Here is a 19,375-nt window from a genome sequence, read left to right on the forward strand (position 1 = left end):
CTCTCCCTAAATGCATTTCTGAAGCCAGCTCTATTCACATCCTATAAAACAGACTGCCAGTGATGTTTCACACCATTATACAACTACTGTGCAAACTGCAGTGTGTTTTTTGTCGTAATGCTAATGCTGGAAGATGTTACCCTGAGGCACGTCTCAAGGAAACAAAGGCACATTTGGAGAAGGTAAGGGGTGTAGGAAAAGGAACCCATGCAGAGCTGTTGCTGCTCACCAGGCTGAAGCATGACCGAAAGGGAAGAATTAGTCATGCAACAGCCCTGAAACAGAAGCCTGCCTGGCAATTGGACCAACAAGAAACAGATCATCATCTTTGCCTGAAGTCCTTTTATGACAGTTACTTATCAACTTCAAGAACCTCTATAATCTTGCATGATTATTATCCTGGAACCAAGTGCCTCTGGTTGTCTTAAAATATATGAATTTCAGCGTGTCTCTCAAAACTTGGATTATCTCAAAAACTTCACTGAAAGTCAAGTGTACCAGTAAAACAGGGATTCTATTAATCTTTTCTAAGGATTCTTTTTTGATCTATTGCAAGTGTACTTACAAAACACAAGGTTTGATCATTTAACCCTTTCTGCTGACACCCTAAGCTGATGGACCTGGCAGACTACTAAGAGAGAAAGGAGAGCAAGCAAGATGCATCTCAGGAAGGTAGGACTGGTTTTGACAAAGGCTGACTGATGTTTAGGTTTTACTAATCCTTTAAGTATTAAATCCCACTAAGCTCCATCTTGTACACAGACATGATTTAGAACATGTTCTGTGCAAAGAGAAAAGCAGATTAACTATCAACGGGGCAAAGAGTCCAAGCTCTAAGATGTGGTCAGCATGCCTCAAAACATTTTAACTCTATCCGTCCTCTAACCCCTATCTGTTCCTTTTTTAAGTTAGGTTATTTAAGAATACATAATACATAGCGTTATCATTTTCATCCATTAACCCGCTGGTAGGGTTCCCTCCCTTCTGCAATAGCTTCATAGCAGCCATCTCTGCAGGAGAGCCTTTATCACAGGCCACAGAACATTTAGCTACCCTAAAACTTTCCTATTATACAACCAGTGGTACTAAAGGAGCTCTTAAACGATTATGGTGGCACTGGGGCACTCACCAGATAACTATGCATCATACTTGGACTCGCAAAAACAAGTTTCAGTTCCAAATACAAGGTGGTGGTGTCACTTCTTGCCAGGAATTCAGGAGTAAGCTCCTCTGCATTGACTTAGCATGGGACTCCTTCCTCTTCTTCTCCTGCCTGCCTGCAGAAGGGTGAGATGCACAGCCTGTAACAGCATGCAAAGTCACTGTCAAGTAGGGATAAAAACCAACCAACCAAACAAGCGCACATTATTCCAGCCATCCACCACCATTCAAAAACAGAAGGGGCACCTCATCTTTAGACCCCAGAGCAACAATTAAAGGCAGGCTGATCCAAATAAACACACAAGCGCGCCATAGCAATCGGAGGACTGCCAGAAACAAAAACACTGACCACGCAGATGAATGCTGAAGCCAGTTTGCTTCCTTCAAGACAAACAAAAGAAAAATCACTGAGAGGTGAAGTTCTTTCTGTTGGAAGTAGAATTGCTTATTGCAACCTCACCCCGCTGTTTTCCAATTAGCAGATGTGGATATACAGTACTTCACAAGGTAAAGGGAAGGCTTGATGCTGAAAGGCTTCCCAGGTAGGCCACAGCCCTTGTGGTCACTGTAACAAAGCAGACCTTAATCATTCCAGCATTACCCTAAAATTCACTCTTGCTCCCCTAGCAGTGGCCAAACTCTGCAAGGGCAAAGGAAAAAAGTGCACACAAATAATTTCTTAAAACTTTCTAGTATTCATAACCATCATTTAGTCCTGTCAGAGTTTCAACTGGCTGCCTTGTAGTCCAATGAAATGGTTCTGTAAAATGTTTCATTCCTACAAGCTGCAGGACAGCTTACGCAGAATGCCAGACTGAGTTATTGTATGAATCAAGTTAATTGAAAGCTTCTGAGTAGGATTTTGTACACTACAAGGTATATCAAAACTCTTGCCAAGCAGCTCTTTAAAATGTGTATATTAAAGAGTTACTTGTCAGGGATTTTAATTTAGTTTTTGGACAAAGCAAATGAACTATGCTAAAAATAAAGTCTGATCCTTACAACATATGTATTACTTGGGAATACTACATGTAACATAATAGGTTACTTTAGAGCATTCTGTTCCATGTTTTAAAGCTATTGCATAAGGTTATTTTAATAAAAATGATTCCAGTGAAAGAACAGTTAGTAATGAGGTGCTGACAATTGAATCTACATTCAGGGATTGCACTGGAGTGCCAAGTCCACTTTTACAGATGCACTGGTTAGTTATCCAATAGATGTCCTCGAGGCATGTAAAACCAATATATTTTGGGTCACTTTTGGCAGCACAGATATAGGAGACAAGTGAAAACATTTACCAAGAACACATCTGAAGTGTGTTTTTCTTATTAGAGAAATGTAAGAAAATAAACCCAGATACAATGGAATGCCAGGAATTCCCTCTCCTCAATGTTTTTGATTTACAAGGCCACTTTTTGGTAGTCTCCTTTGACCTCCCTCCCTCATTTGCCAGCCTAAAGCCTTGAGTTACCAATGCAACCTCTTGACTAGGCCATTTTGAGGGCTTAATATACAGGAATATGTCTCCATCCCAGAAGGAAAGGCAATCCTTTCCATAAGTGATTCAGTTACCACAAAAACTATTGCTTATGAAGTCTTATGGCAAAAGAGTAGTTAAAACATTCAAAGATACTCTCTTTATGAGTTGAGAACAAGCATTCAAGTAGAGACTTGGCGACCCAAAATAAATAATCTGAAGCAGACCTTAAATCTTAAATACTTGTTGTTTGAACACACAGGGCCACATTCTCTACTAGCGTGTTGGGGAAAGCAAACTTAGATCAACTCAAGGGCTTAGCCCTGCATATCTTCTTTATTCCCCTCTCTTACTTCAAAGTAGCATATTTTTCATAGTTTCAATGCAAACCTAGCACCCTAGCTTCTTCAGATCTCATGCAAACCAAATATGGCCAATTCTAGCCTTCAAAACCAAACTGACAGCTATTCAGAAAGAATGAAGCACCAGCCTCAGGCTTTCATTTTTATAACCATTTCCATACTCTGGTTGATCTGTCATGGAGAATGAGATAAGGACTTCTGTCTACATTGCATGCATTTACCCTGTGTTCTGGATATCTTCTCACAACCCCTCCCCGATACACTTCTGCCTACCACAAAATGAGTAAGGAGAGCAGAATTTTGTCCTAATCCAAAATCTCTGGATTTTCAGTGGCCTTTTGTAGTCATTCAATATTAATGCTGCATCCTCCTCCTAAAAAGGGCTTGTATAAGGAAGTGTGTCGGGTGCTGTCTAATTCCTCTTCTCCTCCACATTCCCTCCTTACCATCAAATCATGTTTGAAACCGTATTCCCCCGTCATTAATAAGACGTGCAGCTTTTTTCTGTCAAGGTTAACTTCCTTTTCCTAAGGCGTAACTGGAGCTCGAGCATCCACGTGCAGTATACACATTCAGTGTGTGTTCTGTGGCTGTTTCCAGTAGTTGAAAATGGCTCAATATGGATTTCTTTTTCTGGTTGCTTATTTAAATAAGTAGTATAGTCATGGAGAGATTTAGGTAAGGTCATAAAACTTCTCTCCCACAGCAAATGGGAATCTCTCCCAGTTGAGTATCATTTTAGAAAATACATTCACAATCTATGGAAATTAAGTGGTACTTGGTGTAGCACAGTCATCCAGAGCCTGCAAAAGGACCGCTTCTGGGTCGCAGTTCATCAGGGCATAAAAACTGGCTTGGTTTGGTCAATTTTCACAACCACTTTTGAAAATGTGAACAGCTATAAAGCCAAAAAACCCATTTCAGCATCTCTTTGCTACACTTCAGGAAAACAAGATGCACAAAGACAGGTGAACACTGGAGCTAGGCATGATGAATTAGAATCCAAAGATCTGCCATCTAAATAACAGAAGCCATGCTAACATTATTCAGCCATGCCAAATAACAGAAGAATAGGCTGGATTTTTGGATCAATTATAAAACATTACAATCAATAGTTGTGTAACTATTTACTGGTATAAAAACAACAAAGTACTTCTCTGTGCAAAGATTTTGTCTACTTTCCATAGTAAAAGCATCTTCAAGCTCTGCCAGGTAAATAGCTCACTTCACATAAATTTTAGCCTGCATAAGCTCTAATTCCTGTTTCATATAAAGTTTGGAATCATGAAAGAATCTCAATCATACAGTCAAAACTAGCAACCAAACCTGTTGCCAACAGATAATACCATTTCCTTCCCAAACACTGATTCCTCATCAGAATGAGCAGCTGTCATTTGTTCTTCTCATCAGGCTCTTATGGCACATTTTCCTCTGTTTTAAGATACAGCAGCCTTACTTTGTAGCATGAGAATGATAAACTAAAACACCCCTCCAGGTCTCTCAGTTACTCTCCGTTCTGGCACTATGGCTGAACAGCAAAGGAGTAGTTCTGCAGTATGTAACAAGGCCAATGCATATCACTGCCTTTTAAAACCTCATTGTTGAGGTCATTCAGGAGGCAAATTTGAAGGCAGTTGGCCAAGCAGAGTGAGAGCTAGTCTTAGAAAAATCTCAGAGTGTCAGCCAAGGCAACAGTTACTGGGAGATCGTACTACAACACGAGAAAGATTGGAGCTCACTTTGGAGATTCATAAAGTCTACTTAAACAGACGCAGCCTTCCTGCTGCTATTGAACTCTGAATACATCTGCAGGAAAATGCACTGTGGCCACACCAAGAGAAAAGCAGTTGGCAAACTTACAGAGGGGAAAAAGAAAGTCTCACAAACAAAAGCATTAAGGTAACAAGAAAGGGATGTTGGTTTTAAAAGCAATGCCCCAGACAGCCAAAAAACCACTACCTCTAAGCAACATAAAGACCTTCCCTTTCTATCCTGACTGCAGATTCAGTACTTACTCTTTCTGAGAGTTAATCAGAAAGAGATTTGTCCTTCTGTACATCTTGCAAGTAATGTACCTGCAGAACAGAGAGCAATGCTAACGAGGAAACTGTCAGAGGATAAACTAGCTGAGGAATTGTACTAATTGAATTTCCTTACAGACATTAAGTTACCTTGCTATGCTGACCAGCTGAAGATACAAATACTCAGATCTGTTGATGGTTGGACAGCATCTGGGTAACACTCAAATTTATTGTGTTTTTCCATGGGCAAAGGAAAAAGTCAGAAACTCAGGACTTAATGACAGTACTCAAATAGAGATTATATTGAGAAAAATAAAAATACAGGGAGTCCTTCTCCAGAAGAACTAAAAATACGTCTTCAAAAAATTAAGCATGAAGCGTTCTGGATTTTGCCATTTTCAACTAGCAGATTCTACAGGCGACGGCATCTCAAACCTCTTGATCCTCACACTCTGAGGATGGCTATGTGAGCCTCAGAGGGCCCAGGAAAAAAAACTGAATTCTGGCTGAAAACTTTCATTAGTAAGCCTGGGTAGCCCAGGGAAACAATGCAGTTAGAGGCCCTCAAAGCACAAGGAATGAAGTCTTGAGCAGCCTAGCTTCCCATAACCCCCAGAAGTCCTTTTTGTGGGCTGAGAGGCACAGATAAGGAAGAGCCACCCAGCTGATGCCCAGAGCTTGTCAGCCCAAATAATTCTTTATCTCAAAGAAAATAAGCTTCAAGCTTCCGCTTATCTAGAAGACAGCTTCTATGGCTTCTGAGGCCTGTCATAACAAGCAATTGAAAAAAATATAGCACCTATTACACAGGAACCTGGTCAGGTAAAGAACCCTCATGCAATTCCTCCTCCAGTTACTTCAACAAACCCACTACTTCAGCAAACTGGGGTTTTGCAGAGCAGCAGTGAGGTCTTCTAGCAATGCTGTATGTTACACAGTGTGGCCAAGCTGGAGGTCTTGATCTCTTCCCGGAATTTTCCACTCCCGGCACACCCCTCTCACTCCTTCCTTTTTTCCATTTCAAGGAGGTCTCATGTTGAAAGGATCTGGGCAAATAAACACATTTATTGTAAGATATAATAAATCTCATCAGCTTGTTCATCTTATCCTGTGGCAACAGTCAATTACGTTCATTTGATTCAGGCTGGTTTGAAACTGAGCAGAAAGCATCTCCTGGAAAGCTTGTCTTGACTGACAAACCCCAGAAGCTGATGCAGCTGGGGCTGTTATTCCCAACAAGAAGATGCCTTGAGAAATTTCAAACAATAAAGAAACTCGATTCAGGACTGTGCTCTGAGCCCGTATGAGTACAATAAAGTGGTGAGCAGGAAGACTGTCAGTTCGGGAATGCTGTGGTGGTGGGGGATGCTGTGTTTGAGGCATTCCCACTGCCCGATCCACAGCTTAGAGAAGCATCTCCTGGCTGGATTGCTGAAAAGGCAAAAGGTATCAACAGAAAAAACCTATAAAGCCCAATTAATCTCCCTGAAAATGGACTTCAGTGGCACAGCAGAAGTCCTAGAAGCACAGGGGTGGGCTGTAATTTCTCCTGTCATTGGTGAAGGAAAGTTTGGGGGGGGGGGGGGGTGGGGGGGGGGGGGGGGGGGGATTAATGCAATGTGTTGTTTGCTTTTCACAAATCCTGCAGTTAAGACCTCCTTTTCTCTGTAAAATTGCGGCTTACCTTGTTCAGAAAGGCAGATAGGAAAAGACTGTACATGGGTGGTGGCTTTTTTTTTCCTTGGTTGGTTGGGGATTTTATGTCTTGGGAAGGGAGGGCTAAATTTCGGTTTAAGCAATCCTCAAGAGCAGAGCTCAGCAGGGCACCACAGCAGAGGCAGGGTCCCAGAAAAATGTCCAGCTTCCAGCAGAGGGAAGCACCCAGAAATAGAAAAGCTGGAAGAGCACCCCAGGAGCAGGGACAGGCAGGGAGCCCCAGCAGCACCCCGCTGTTGCTGAACCACCAGCACTATACCTGAGCAGATCCAAAAGCAGGTTTACAGCGCGCAGCCCTCCCTCGCCCTGTCTGAAAGAGCCTTGCCACCCATTGTTTTGGTTTACCCTTCCTCCTCTGCAAGACTCTCGGTGGATATGAAGCAATATAGTTGTGTCATCTGGATTTTCTTACTGTAGTATTAACGTTTCCTCTTTAATATTAACATTCCAGAAAGGAAAATTACTCTAATTTATGCCATAAACTCCCAGCTCATGCAAGAATAACACTGTCCCAAATTACCTTCTTATTAAAAGCTTTTATAAACTCATGCGTGCAAAAAGTTGTGCGGTTTTTTTTTTTAATTAATATCTACAGCTGTCATAAAGGAAATATTTAAAAAATAAAATTGAAAATAACACAAAGATCCAAGAAACATCCCCCCAAAGCTTAGTTTGCAATTAATTCAGTGTTAAGAAAAACATCACTCTGATATCATTCAGATGCTTGTTCCCCAGTTAAAAAAAAAAAAATAAAAAAAAAAAAATCAAGAGAATAGAATCAACCATTCAAAAAGAAGTCTATTACCCAGCTTAAAAGACTTTAATCTCCTTGTCAGTTTTAATTCTTGCTGCTCTTTTCTTTGCCATACAAGCACAAATAATCTTTCATTTTAAATTCACATCATACATGCGATTGCTCAAAGAATACTGCAGTGGTATGTTTTACAGAGATCATTGGAACTGCTGTTCCATCAGCTCACAGGAAAGGAGGCCAGGGGGATACAACTCACATCAGCCCCCTCTCCCCAGTGCAACAAAGCACAGGAGCGGGAAGGACACGGTACCAAAGAAAGGACAAACGGAGATCCTGCCTTTGCTTGTCCTGACACCTTAACTCCCCACGTAATCATTTGCAACCTTATTTGTACCCTCCCAAAGACCAGAATCCCTAGGATTTTCTGCCATGTGGTCTGCAGACTTGTATCCTGAGAAATTCCCCTCTTCACTGATTAAAACACAAGTTCCTTGGACAAGGATTAGGAGGGAAAGCAGGAGTAGAAAGAAATAAAGTGACCTGCCCAAGATCACACTGCAACCTGACAGCAGAGCCAGGACTGGAATACAAGTCCCCTCACCTCCTCTACACTCAAGGCTGTCCAAGTCCCACCAGTACCAGGAGAGCACTGCATCATCACATCACACACAAGAACAAAGGCACAGCTGGAGTGGGGCTTTCTTCTCCATCCAAACGGTAAGAGTTTTAGCACTTGTAAACAAAAGCACTCATCAGTCCAAAATAGGAATTAAGAACCTCAGAACTAAGGAGGATTGGGAGAAGTATGCATTTTCAACTGCCAATAGCATAAGACACTGATATTGTGCTATTACAGCTCCAGGAACGTTCTAATCCTTAATCAACTCTCTCTTCACACCCCAGCACACCTCTCCTTCCACTTCTTATACAAAGACCTAAGGAAAGATTTTGCAAGTGCCATGTTGGACTAGATGGGGGGTTGAACTAGATGACCTCTAGGGGTCCCTTCCAACCCAAAACATTCTATGATTCTATGTTTCAGACATCTGGCCTGCATATCAATGTTTTCTGCATCACACCCATCAACAAGATCACCTCATTCTGAATTTGTTCTTTTTCCCCCCACAATGCAAATTCAGGTGATTTAGTGGCTCCATCTGCTTTGTCAAAAGTGTCCACACACCTCAGCTATATTGCTCATTGAATTGCTTTAGGCATAGCAGCCCAAATGTTAAATGTGTTACATTATAGTTTTGCATCTTTACAGAAAAAAGCTTGCTGCAAGAGCCCAATGGTTCTTTGTATATTGCATTAAATACATATGTATTTTAAATAAAAATCTGGCCTTTTTCTGAGATTTTGACACTACCTCGAATTCCAAGAAACCTGCAAACTCCAAATATTGGAGAAAAGGAAGCAAGAGTGGAAAAACGGGCAAGAAATCTCTATTCAGTGAGTTCTTAAAATGTGCATAAACAAGTTAAGTATTCAGTTTATTCAGCAAAATATGAGATCACATCAAAAGTGTTCCGGGGTAATAAAAGAGCACATTAAAAAAATAGCAATCATACGTATTTCTTCAGTTGCCCACAGTTCAGCATCACATAACTCTTTACTTCTTGTTCTCACATGCCACAGACCTGTGGCTAGGATGCAGGTATCTGAACCCTGACTTGGGGCTTCAGGGAGCCATGAGGCTTCCACGCACCTCGGCTCCTGACTTGCAAGAGGTGGAAAACAGCACAAGATAAACCTCCATCAAGATAAACCCACTACTGACAGCAGGATGCTTCCACGTGATAAAATACCAATCTTAAAAACACAAGATAGGTGCTTTGAGAAACAAAGTGGCCAAAATGTTATCAAACGGACACAATGGATGGCTCACAAACACTGAGAGCTTGATGTTCACCCAAGCAGACAACTCCTAGAAGCCACTGCATGTACGCTTAAAATCACAAGCTGGAATTGTTAGAAATTCCTCCACTTCCCACACTGTGTGGGTTATGAAAATACAAAGAGCAGCAAGAGAGCTGCAATCAACATAATTTTTTTAAATTACCTCTGCCATTAAGCTTTCACTGTAACTTTCCACTTCTATTATGCATCATTTGTTCAGAAGGACAGGGTGGCTATTTTTTTTTTTTAATCAGAAACTAACAGTTCTGATCCAGAGTGGCTGCCCTTAGGTTTATGTCTATAAGCTGTTTCATTCTTTTCATATATATCCATCTGTATATAAAAATTAATAAAATATTGACACAAGTCTCAAAGAGCATAACTCAACTAACATTCACACTGGAGCAGCCATATGTCAATAACTACAGTAGGGCAAACAACTACTCTGAAAGATTTTTGAGGCTACTAATACTAACACAATTAAGAACTCCAGAACAGATTTTTTTTTTTAAAGAGAAATTCCCTTCCTCACAAAGAGAGCACCTTCAAAGTACAGTAACTTAAGCAGCATATGGCATTTACATTTTCATCTAAATCTTTAAAGAAGCCCATTATTTCCTTAGATTTGAGAAAAGAACCCTGCTTTATTTCACCACACCAGCCATAAATTATTCATTAATTCTGTTTGCTAACTCTGTAACTGAGCCCAGATGTTTCTGGTGGAGAGGCATTCCACAAGAAAGTTAAATATAGCAAGCTGTGTGTAGGGAGCAGACCTCTCTCTCTGCCCCACCACAGCATGCTCAAATATTACTTGAGAGAAAATAATGAAAACATTTGAAAAATATTCCGAATATGCAAGTCTGTGGAACGCCACAGTCTGATCACAAAATTTCACGTAAAAGAGCCCCCCCACATTCCACTTGGGTGTAACTGAAGTTACTGGTCCTGTCTCTGGGCAAGGTGCTGGCACTTTCACTCGCCAGAGTAAATGGAAAATTTACAAGCAGAGGAATACTCCTTGCCAAGCATCATTTACAAATATAAATCAAGACTTAAGTTTTCAATTACAAGAAACACTTCTAAGCTGGCTACCAATGGTAATAACCATGTTGATGAAGAACTGAGAGCATCGTATGAAATTTCTTATAGAATTTACAGAGAAACTTACTGGTGGGAACTCTAAATCCATTTCAGTGCTTCAGAAGAACTTCAACCATTTTACACTAGCAAAGATGATTAATGCTGACGTTTATAATCCAACACTAAAAACACGTTCCTGTTGAACAGACGGAAGCTACCACCTTCAGCCACCCGTTCAGACACTGTTATGGTCTCTAGTACTCTTCAGCAGTTGTCTTAAGCTTGTTTGGAAATGCCTGTTTGAAGTTAGAAACTATTCCTAATCATTACATAGTTGGAGAAAAAGTGAAAGACGCAGGGTTGAACATTGCAGAGCCGCATTCTTTGGAGTTTGGAGATTATTCTCAGGCATGCAACACTTCTTCAGTTGTGAACAATGATCACAGGAGAGATTTTGAGAGGTCATCTAGTCCCTTTGCTCTGCTCCATGACAAGATCAATCCTATTTAAACCACTATTTCCCTAATCTGTTCTTAAAAATTTCCAGTGTAATAGATTCTATAAGATGACTTTGCAGGGGGAGGGTATTTTGGGGAAGCTCTTACAGACCAGTGTGGTAATGACACCGCTGCCCTGGTACCAGGTATCAGCTGCTGTCATCCAACTTTACTGCACTTTCAGCTGAGCACCTAGTAGCCAAATCCTGTTTGTTAGCCATCTGCATCCACAGGAGGCTTTGAAAAATACATTAAGTCTATCTGTACTGTTAACAGAGGCACCTTCCCACTAGCTAGCAAATAGGCACACAAACCTCAGTACATTTACTGTTAGCCACCTTAGAACACAATAGAACTCTGCAGCCTATTCTTAAAAACGTGACTATAGAAGAAGACTGAAGTCATGATTTTAGCATGAGAAGGCATACTAGCACTAGCTTTAGTCTCCTCAATGTCAATAATGTTAGGAATGTTAGGAATAATGGAGTAGTAGCACAGGTCAACAATCTTAGGTTTTTTCCTAGTCCACGCTGCCTGAAATTTTCTTTGTTTCTGGTAGCTATTCGAAGTTAGCACAATAAACAGCTACCACAGCGTGTCTACCATGGGCATGACCTCTTCATTTTGCTGTGTAGACAGATCTTAAGGACATCTCACTTCTACTTCAGAGATCAGCTGGAAAGCAGCCAATGAGAAGAAAAACAGAACAAATTTTGTTTAAGTTAGTCGCCCCAGCAGCAACCTACAACTGAGTCCACCAATATGAGGAAATGTTTCCTCTCCAGCTCCTAAGGAAGAAGAGAGTTACACAAAGTGAAACCTAGAAACAGGACCCAGTTACAGCACATGTAGGAGATGCAAGACAACGATGGATCTGGAGGCTCTCAGAGAATAAAGACCATATGCTGGAACAGTGGAAAGTCTCTGTGAAATCCTTGGTGGGGAAAGGAGAGGGAGTAGAGCACAGGTGTGACATACCAAAAGGAGTCAAAACAGACAAATATACTCTATATTAGCCCATCTTGAAATACCCTTTCCTAATATATGGAGTGAACATTCAGCAAAAGAGAAAGAACTTTTAATTTCCTTTGCCCTGCATGAATTTCTAGAGAAATGCTAAGCAAATTTGTTTTTTTTGTGGAGTGAAACCAGCACCTGGTGTATTTCCTGGTTTATGCATAGTAACAGAAGCTGCAGGAAAGTTTCAGTTCGGACAACTAAATTTAGAAAGTGAAACATCAAATCTGATGCACTTTACAAGCAATGTCTTGGCTGCAAATTATATATAGATAAGTACAATTGTTCAAAGTTTAGGTTGTCCTTGTTTAAGCCAAAACCAGGCCCTCATGAAGCTGTCCGTATACCTAAATTTGTGCCTAATTGTCTTTCTCCACAGGTATTGTTTTTGAAAACAGAGATAAAACCTTAAGTTAACAGGTACTCTAACAAGAATTCAGCATGCAGCTCACTCAATAATTATAAAGAGGCTTATGGGAAAAGAAAGACACATTTACGACCTACCTGCTTGTATGACGTGTTATTAGGAAGAAAAATAAATGTCATAAGAGGAATTTTTGGTGTTTATTCTGTACTGATTTCTATTACAGTAATCTACAGCAATTTAAACAACCCAAATCTAAAAAGGTCCTGAGAATCTCCCACTTTTGGGAGTCTTACCTGGGCCGCTCACTTATGGCACACTTATGAACTCATTATATTCCAGCAGAATTAGGACCAGATGGGTTTTTGCTGTAAGCTTGATTTTTTTTTTTTTTAAAAAGAACAGACTTGTTCTCTGTTCTTTTTTTTTTTTTTTCCCACAAAAGGATAACAAACATTCAACATCTTAAAAAAAGAAAGAAAAAAAAGAATGTTTACTTCGGTTGTGCTAAGCAGCCAGGTGCTATAATACGGCAAGTTTCATCCGTAGCCTGCAGTGCCGTAAGTTCCACCATGTTAACCATCACATCGGTCTTGTGGCCAGGAAGCTTGGGAAGCACATAAAGTATCTTCTCTGCAAGATTGTCACCATGATGACTGACTGCTCCTAGGGAAAAAAAGAGACCCCAAAACTGTCAGGTACATAACTAGAAGAAAAAACAACAACAACAAAAAACTGCAAACAAAAACAACAAAAAAACCCACACAAGGAACTGAGAGCAAAACCACCACCACATGCTTTGGGAAGAACACTGGTAGTCACAACATCAAGACCACAATTAGCTTTTCAAAGATATTTTGCTATAAAAGTAAAATTAGTTTTTGGAATGTCTAAACTTAAAATCAGTAACACTTCAGAAAGACTAATTTTAAAGGCATAAATCAGACTTGGCTTTACAGCTACTAGATATTCACTGATTTTGCACTTAAACAGGCAAAATATATCTTCTTTCCATAAGAAAGTTGTTAGTTAAGCAAGATTTGCAACAGTTATTAAAAAAAGCATGAAAACTTTTATATACACATGCAAACTATACTTTTCTAAACTAATACAACCGTGCTTAAAAGGGCTGTATGCAGGTTGCATACGTAGCTACTCAGATAGGCTGGCATAATATTAAAATAAACAATTACCAACAACATGCCACTGTCAAGGTCATCGCACCTACATGGACTGAGGGCAGCACAGGTGAAACCAACATGAAATGACTAAAACAACCCAAGTTACATAGTACAAGATGTCAGTCTGACCATGTTCCAAGAGAAATTCTGAATTCCAGTTGGCAGGTTTTCTTCAGTTCTCCTGATTTCAAACACACATGCTCTTCTTTCCATTCACGAACTCTCAACACAGGCGCTATAACCAACTTACAAAATACTAAGACTGTGAGCCAAGCCAAAGCAGAAAAACATGACACACACTACAGATGAAGAAATTGGAGAGGGGGACCAGAAACCTTACTGCTTTTAAGTCAGGAACAAGGTATTGAAGATATTTGTATTCTGCAACTTTAGCTATGGTTCAGCTATTATCACAGGGCTGGACACCTGTTCAGAGCTTAGTAGTGTTCTCCTGGCTTTATTCACAGGGGAAAGGGGACTTCTGAAGCCACCTCTGAGAGGCAGGAAAAAGATCTTTTAGGCTATGTTCCCATTCCATCAAAGTTTGTCCATGTGGCTCCCTATCTGTTCCCACTTCCAAACATTTCCAAAGACAGAGGTCTGTTTCAACAGGTGAAGTCAGCTTCACATGCTCCATAAATCTAAACAAGGGCCTTACATCAAGAATATTAACGGGATCAGGTTATTACTGCTCTTGGATAAGCAGAATGTTGTCTCCAGCAGCCACGTATCCATGTTGTAAAACCACCTCACGGTTTATCAACTATTCTGAATTGTAATAGAAGTCAAAAACAGAAGCAAGGATGAAAAAGGAAGAGAAAAGTAAAGTCAAACTCCATGCTGGCAATGCCTCTATCCACAGAAGGCAAGGACGGCACACGTGTCCAGCACATGATAGTACTGCAACATGGACACCTGGCCGCTCAGCTGGATTGAGATTAACGATTTGTTTCACTAGAGATTATAATAGTCACAGAACGACAGCAACTTTCCTTTCTACCATCCCCAGACAAATTTAGACCATTGAAGTATAGATGAAACGAGCTGGGTTTTCTTTGCGACTCCCTAAGCCATCTGCTCTCCAAAATCCCTACATTCTTCTTACTAGGTCAGTCACTTGTCAGCCACACTGCAGTTATCAACACTCGCAAAGCTAGACATGGAAAACAGATGGTAATCTTCTGAACCTCCACGCCCACGTACTTTGCCACGTGGAGGCAAAGTCTCTCACTCCACACTTGCTGCACATGAGCAACATTTAGCTAGACAAGACATTTAGCTAACCTGGAAACACCTCGAATGCAAATAAACCCACGTTAATTATTAACATGCCTCCTTTCTCTTTGGCAGAGGGGGAAAGTCTCGGTGTATTCAAGTCGCTTCCACAATTAGCAAGCGCCATCTCAGCCTCCTTCCCACAACTGCTACTTCTTGGAGGCTCCCACCAGTCCACAGGCACTAATGGCTTTTGCTCTGCCTCATCAAATCAATGAGAAAACATCTCCTGGAGCTTTTAAAAATCCCTATCTCCCCTGACCAACTATGCAAACCAACCAAGGCTGGAAAGACAATTAAACCTGGTAAGACTAGGACAGAAAATCATGGGAAGTCACTTTTCAGCCACACTGACTTCAGCAGGGTGCACGGGACTGGTTTCTGTTCTCTCTCCTCGTGGCTGTTGAGGCAACAGGCTTCTCATGACCAACGGTGTTCAAGGCAGCTGGCAGCTTTAGTGCTGCCAACGTGCACAGAGAACGGGTGTTAAAGTGACAAAGAAAAGTTATCTGACCGATGCAAAACTTGAGCCTTCACGCTAGGCTAATAGCCAGCCTTAAGGATACAGGAAGTCTTATGTATCACGCTGTTCTAATTTTACTTTGTCTTCTCATTAAGAGTTACAAACTGAAATATGTGGTATTTCATGCAGGTCGTAGCTGGCACAACTGGCAAAGTCAACCAACCAATTCTTTAACAGCAGCCAGGAACTCACTAACTACACCCCTCTTCCCCCAAAAAGGCATCACTGACATGCATACAAGAAAATATTTTCCTAAGCCCATTACCAGCCCTGTATCACACCATTTGTACTCCAGTTCTTACATTCTCTTACTGGTTCTACCATCTAGTTCAAAACCAAATCAAACAAACAAAAGCAGATTTAAGGGACAATTGCATATCACAGAAGCAATGTGAGAGCTTGAAGACTTTAAAGTCAGTCGCTAAACATAAGGAGCATGAATTAGAAAGGAGTTCTTCTACAAAGGCATTGCTCCCTAGCCATTAACTAACGCAGCTAATGTCTCCTGGGGGCTTTTCCTTCAGCCAAAGTTTCAAAGTTTCAATATAAGCCAGCATTCACCAAAACAGTATGCAAGGCATATCTTACTCCCACTATCAAGCTTTCTTAACATCTGCTGTTTTAACAACTTTGTAGATTAGTTCAGGACTGGTCATTTTGGAAAGATATGTGGACAAACCCATCCTGGTTTTCATGATTTCATGTTTCAGCACTGCATGCTCATCCAGTGCTTTTCTGAATAAGAGGAGGACTTCACTCTAAAGGACTCTAGTGGGACAATTCCTATGATACAACTTTCTCAGGCAATGCATTACCACAGTGAGAGCAGGGTTTAAAATACCAGAAGGCAGAAACATTTACAACCTTGAAAGAAACTGGATATTTGGAGCTCCGGTTCCAAAACCTATCAATGTTTTGCCACATTCTTTCATCCAGTGTTAGCTTAACCTGACTTAGTTAACCAGTGCTGGAAAGCAGCCTGTATGTTCCCATGAACCACTGTGCAGCATTCAAGGCAAACTAGAGCATTCTTCTACCTTGCCAAAAGACAGATCTATGTTCTCTTTTGTACAGATGAAGGAACATCAAAGTAGTCAGTTATCTGTCCCATATGCTGGCTATTGAATCTCAAGTCAACAACAAAAAAACCCACAACAAAAAAGAACACACACAAACACCACAACCCCCCCTCCTCCAAAAAAATCTAAAAAACTTGTAGCCCAGCAGCAGGAGCAAGGGAACCCACAGCCAAGCACAGCAGCATCAGAGTGCTGCCACAGAAATATGAGATTCCCCACCTCTCACAGGCAGCTACTGCAACATACGTAAAGAGTAGTAAATTTGGGGACAAGAAACACTTAAGCATCTACTCAAGGCTCATGTAATTTCCAAGTCCCCTGCACTGACCTAGCCACCTGGAGTTTTCTTTAAATAGGCAAAACTAATTCCATTTATTTACTTATCTCTGTAAAGCCTCTACAACAAATTTAACGTCTGAAGCATTTAAAAACCTAGTATAAAAATTTGTGTGCCTATTCCACAATTGCAGAATCTTTACAAACCACAGCAGAAGCTGCACGCTGACCCACAGTATTGAGTTGACATCACTTGAATATTTTCAGCTGCCATCACTCCTCACAGCTGCAGCCTACAACCTCAAGTAACCAGAGTAATTTAAGCATCAGTTGCCTCCTGTGTCAAAGCCCCAGCCTGGTTCATAAAAAGGGGGCTACTGTACTCTACAGGCCTCTGTATTTACATTTTCAAAGCCTCAGCTTACATGGTAAGGGAGAAAAGAAACCCATGGGTTTGTTTCCTTTAAAAAGACATTAGTGTCAATCCACCAATGTGTCAACTTGGAAGACACTGCAATCAAAAAGAGCACAAGCGCTCCAAATTAGAAACGCAACAGATATAATGAAAGAATCAGAGAGACAATTACAAACAAACAGTTTAAAACAAAAACAATCAAAAAGAGAATCAGATGTTACCAGAAAGGCATGGGCCTACATTAGTCTTCACTCTCATCCTCCTCTATGAATGGGATTATACAGTAGGACAACTAAGGCACACCATGACTTTCTTGTCACTGTGGCTGTTCCCAGGAACTGGAAGGGAATGGTATCTACTCTTCATTGAATAGCATCTGAACTGTGCTTTTTGTATATGTTAAAAGGCTGAAAGCTTTACAACCACAAGGGTGTGATGCAAAGATGATGCCTGGCTGACAGTGAGGGAGACGGTACAGAGTTAAACTTGAGTTCGCAGCCTTGGCTGTGGGCAAACATTCCTGTGATTTTGACAGATACACAGAAAAGTGCTAGAGGAAGATAAAAGTGCTGTTGCTGATGGCACTGAAATACCCAACTTCAACAACACTCATACAAAGGTTACTACTCAAAGCTATACATTAACTGCACAGGCCCACCCCTGCTATTCATTCCTCTCTGTCTTTTGCTCACGATATTGCATTTCAAAATCACCTGCACATACCAGTGGGCAAGACCACACACTATGCCCTGTGGCTACAATGCCCACGTCCCAAATGCTGCAAAGCACCAAGAGACTGGAAAGAGAAACGCATCAAGCTGTTCTGAACATCAGTATCTGAAAGGTATCAATGAGCTTATGAATGAAAAAGGAAACCTGGGAAGCCAGAAAAACTCTTCGTAAAAGGAGCAAACGCTGGCAAGGTGGTGACTAAGAAACACATGGAAGGAGCACGGGGTTACAATATGGTATCACAATGCAAATATTTAGGGGAGCAAATATTAGAGAAGAAAAAATAAAAAGCAATTAAGGTGCAAGAGTTAGCTCTGGCTTTAATCAGTGTCACTTATCAGAGCACCACTCTGGCTGGGAGGATTTATTCTGCTTTTTAAAGCAAAGGTAGTGAACTTCCATCAAATCATAGAATTGTTTAGGTTGGAAAAGACCTTTAAGATCAATAAGTAGGCAAACAAAAGCAGTACCACACATACATACATACATATTAAGCACAGCACCAGTAACAACGTTTTATACAATCGGAATTCAAGAACTGAGCACAAAGTACTGAGCCTGGGATCTCCCCAGGGCATAAAAACACATGTCCCACCCTCCGGGGCACTGCTTTATTCATAAGATCCTACACTGCAGTATCTGTGCCATCCCCAGTTGAAGCATGCCACTGCAGTGAGAGCAGCAAAGGCCATAAAAAGATGTCTGATACAGCTCAGCTGAATGTTATGCCATACAGGACAAAAAGGAGAATTATATTATTCATTAAATACAGCATTTGTAAGTAATGCCAAACACACAAAAAAAATATACTATAAAAAGTATTCAGTAGAGCTCAATCCAAATTTTAGAGTAATAGCTCAGAAGTGATTCTTTGCTTCATTGAACCAAGAAAGCTAATCTAGTCAGTTAGATGCCTTCTGATTTTTTTGATAGAAAAATGTGCCATTTTTTATGTGACTGTCACAACAAAGATAATACAGTTTCTGGACAATGGCACCAGAGGTTCCTTAACAAAAAGTACTTAAAACTTCTTCAGTATGTTCTTTAAAGCAGAAGGTTCTTAACATTTATTTAAGTACCAGTATTTTCCCTTAGTTCAGTTGTTTGCAACAGCAGCACCAGAAAAGGCACTTTTGATAATTTTTGGGTTTTACTACTAGAAATGAATTGGTATTACTGAAAACTATTTGTTAGTCTAGCCTAACATCTTGTTGAATGGAATGTGAGCCAAAAATAGGACATCTGTTAGTGCAATTCCTTTAGATGTCATCTAGAGCTACCTAAAGCTGTATTCTACCCAGGTCTTTGAGTCAGAAAATAAGTCACCTGGTTCGAAGCACTAGCCTGACTTAATCAGAGAGTGGCCCAGCACCTACCCGTAGAACTTTCAGGTTTTTGTAGAAGTGCTCGGAGTATGAAACCATTCTCATAATTCATGGATACATAACCCTTTCTCGTATCTGCAGCCCATATGTTGGGCAAGATTCAGGTATCAATAAGACATTTTCAAATCAAACCCAAAATCTTTCATCTTTAGAGA

At 40.7% G+C, this 19,375-nt stretch overlaps 1 protein-coding gene across 1 annotated transcript in view; it reads right to left on the reverse strand.

Moving 5' to 3' along the window:
- Positions 1–19,375, reverse strand: part of SCFD2 (sec1 family domain containing 2) — a gene marked incomplete at its 5' end in the record, with an annotated part of 202,620 nt that overhangs the window by 180,777 nt on the left and 2,468 nt on the right. The window contains one exon of the mRNA XM_009642330.2: positions 12,852–13,020. Coding sequence (XP_009640625.2) covers positions 12,852–13,020 — 169 coding nt within the window. The remainder of the gene's footprint in view (positions 1–12,851; positions 13,021–19,375) is intronic.

This window comes from Egretta garzetta, unplaced genomic scaffold (assembly GCF_000687185.1).
Source record: "Egretta garzetta isolate BGI_Z169 unplaced genomic scaffold, ASM68718v1 scaffold557, whole genome shotgun sequence".
Taxonomy (NCBI): domain Eukaryota; kingdom Metazoa; phylum Chordata; class Aves; order Pelecaniformes; family Ardeidae; genus Egretta; species Egretta garzetta.